General features: G+C 38.8%; 1 gene segment (V, D, J or C); it reads right to left on the bottom strand.

Annotated features, from left to right (window-relative positions):
- Positions 1 to 1,749: 1,749 nt before the first annotated feature.
- Positions 1,750 to 3,513, bottom strand: LOC115576145 (Ig heavy chain V region 5A-like; the record flags this gene model as incomplete). The annotated part of the segment is given in 3 exon segments: positions 1,750 to 1,870; positions 3,184 to 3,352; positions 3,443 to 3,513. Coding segments are annotated over 3 exon segments (333 nt in total), but the record flags the coding sequence as incomplete, so codon positions are not given.

The raw sequence follows: 3,513 nt of genomic DNA, 5'->3' as shown, positions 1-3,513 counted from the left end.
AATTCACCTACAGAGCAAAAAGGTCTGAAGACGATGCTGTGAACACAGCGCTCCACTACATCCTCCAGCATCACAACTCTCTTGTCAGATAATATTAATGAGAACACAGAGTCTCCTTTAAGTAACAGAGGAGAGACAAACTTGTCACTGACTGCCCTCTAGTGATTTTATGAAAGAGACTGTAACAATATGTGTCACCTTCATATTATAAGTCATTTAGATTCCACAAAATTCAGAGACATTATTGTCTCTTAAATTGCAGAAATGTTTAATTTTGTAGTGACCACATTGTTGTGCTGTTTTTGGGCCTTTTATCAACACATAATCTGTATTGTGTTTTGTTTCATTTCATGTTTGCTATCAATATTTCTCTGGAACAGATTTAAAATTATAATATAATTGTGGATGATATAAAATACTTAATGCTTTGGCTCTTTCAGTCCAGTAAAGATGAGTTCTGTAGGTTTTTGTACAGCTGCTCAACCAACTCCAGTCACTGTGTCTCTCGAGCACAATAATAAACAGCAGAATCTTCAGTCTTCAGACTGTTCATCTGCAGATACACCTGCTGTCTGCTGTTGTCTCTGGAGATGGTAAACCGGCCTTTGACTGACTCAGAGTAGTACTGGGTGCCACCACTGCCACTGCTGACATAAGCAATCCACTACAGGCCTTTTCCAGGAGCCTGTCTGATCCAGTCCATATAGTAGCTACTGAATGTGAATCCAGAGGCTGTACAGGTCAATCTGTGAGGTTCTCCAGGCCTTTTAACCACTGGTTCAGATTCTGTCAGAGTCTGACCACCGACACCTGACAACACACAAATGAATAAACAGTTATTGGTTTTTTAAGCTGTAACCTTTTTCAGGTAACTTTATATTAAGGTCACTGTTAATCTTCACCTGCCCAGCAGACAGTTAACAGCAGCAGTCCTGTCCTATAGTCCATCATGTTAAACTGTGTGTCCACTGTTCTCTGTCATCCTCTCTGCAGTCAGATAAGTAGAGGAGGAAGACATCTGAGTTTTGCATTGACTCCTCCTCACAGGGAGGAACTGGATTTGACTTGGATCTCAGTTACTGTTTGGTGAAACTGGAGGATGAATATTTAATGAACATGTTTTATTCATTCAACAGAAAGTCGTTCATGTTTAGCAGTTTTTGTGCAACTATTTGACAAACTCATCATTTAAATTTCTTGCCCCTCATTATAAAGAATTGTGCATCATGTCGAGAATTTGACAAGCTGATCAATTTTACAATACCACTAAATTTTTGTATTTGTAATAATATTTTAATCAGATCATCAAGAAATGACAACAGATGCTGTTCTTTGTGTTGCAATGTTGATTTTCCGTTGAAGTTTTATGAGGAATTCCTGTTAAAGGACATCAGGGAAAATTAAACTGCAGTAGCGAATACTGAACTTATTTAAGTTTCATGTTTGTTTAGATAAAGCACTTTTGAAATGCAGTTGTGAGCTGAAATAATATTGAATTATTTCACTCACATATTCTGAGTCAAAATGTCTCCATTCAATTGTATCATTATTGAATATTTTCAAAAAACAGTTCATGTTTCTTTTACTTTGTTTAATGTGTCTCTTCCTCTCTTTACTGTAACAGTGAACTGGTGTTGAAATCATTAGTGGTCTGAGGGCTCCTCCTCTGGTGGCTTCATGTTACAAGTGTTCAGGCACTGAGGGGTTTTTGTTCAGGTCTACTGATGGTTTGTGTTATTGTGGCTCTCTGGCACAGTAATACACAGCAGTGTCTTCAGACTGCACATTCTGTCCATTTAGAGTCACTGTGTTGCTGGAAGAGTCTAAATCAATACTGAACTTGTTCTTTAGTGAATCTTTGTAGTATGAGCAGGCTTGGGGAGTAACGGACTACATGTAACGGCGTTACGTAATTAGGATACAAAAAAGCAGTAACTGTATTCCGTTACAGTTACAGAAAAAAAAGACGTAATCAGATTACAGGTACATCTGGAAAAAAATGGGATTATTAGTTGGATTACAATTAAAATATATGATGATGAATGATTAATAAATGTGAATGAATTAATCTAACACTTGCCAATGCGGCAATGCCATATGCACGCGCGCACACATTACTACAGTTCACTACAAGTCAGTCACAACGACGCTCTGCTCTCAAGTGAAGCCAGGCGGCTCATTATGGACTCGAGCGCTAGAGAAAACTGCGAACGTTAGCTAGCTACACAGAAATTCTGTTAGCTAAAGTTAACATTAGTTAGCCTGCTAACCAGACTCGGGCTGTCATTGTTTCAACTACTGCTGCTGCTGCTGCTGCTGCTACTAGGTACTACTACTGGGTCTGTGGGTGGTGCTGGTGACCAGGATGGTACGTGTTTAGGTTTTTTGGTAGTTTTGAAGGCTCGTTTTGGTTCACTCCCGTTTGCCCTGTTAAAATAAAGACATTACATTGTTAATACAAACTCAACACTTCCTGTGTCCGTCCCAAATTAAAAGTCCTCTAGCATAAATAGCTCAGTAGGCTTTTATTGTGAAACATTTGCACGGACTTCATCGTGGAAAACTCGTTGACTTGCGAGGGCCCCATAGGCACTTGAGATGTAGCTACTGCCACCTTGAGAGGCTTGTACGTTATAAAATTGCCTGAAAAACCTGCAGTGACTGAAATTGGTCACTAACACTTAGATCACAACGAGGTATTTAAATAGCATGATTATATTAGGAAATTGTATGGGTAATTTTGGGGGACAAATAAGTGACACACATCCTATATGTGGGGGTGTTTTACTACTGCTATTACTAGAAATAGGCCTAGTAGTCACAATAACACTAATAATAATTACTACCATTATTATTGTTATTATTATTATTATTATTATTATTATTGTAATATGTGATGTAATTCTTGAATACCGCTGAATAGTAAGTAGGCAAGGAATAAAACTGAATAAATCTAACATACCTTACAATTAATTAAATTTTTAATTTGCTTTATGTGTTCCTCAGAGGAAGTCTTTATTTGCATGTGTATTGAGGTAATCCAAAAGTAACTTAAAGTAATCAAGTTACATTACTTTAATATTGTGGTACTTGGATTACGTTACTGACTACATTTTTTAACAGGTAATTAGTAACTGTATCGGACTACATTTTTAAAGTAACCCTCCCAACCCTGAGTATGAGGCTCCCGTGAATCTGCTTCCAATCCACTCCAGTCCTTTCCCTGCAGGCTGTCTGATCCAAGCTGTGTAGTAGCCACTAACAGAATAAGAGACCTGACAGGTGATGGTCAGACGTTGACCTGGCTGCACAGTCACAGAGGCTGGCTGTGTCAACTGTTCACACTTCACACCTGTGGAGGAAAACATGTTGAGTGTAATAAAAGTGAACAGTCAGTGTGCTGTGATCATACTGTCAGTGTCTCTGCCTCAGTGAGACTCACAGGATCCAGCAGCCAGCAGCAGCAGCAGAGCTACAGAGAACATGGTTGGTATTGAAGGTGATCTGATGGGA

Source organism: Sparus aurata, chromosome 23, assembly GCF_900880675.1.
Source record: "Sparus aurata chromosome 23, fSpaAur1.1, whole genome shotgun sequence".
Lineage (NCBI taxonomy): Eukaryota > Metazoa > Chordata > Actinopteri > Spariformes > Sparidae > Sparus > Sparus aurata.
This window is presented reverse-complemented; position numbering and strand designations above follow the sequence as displayed.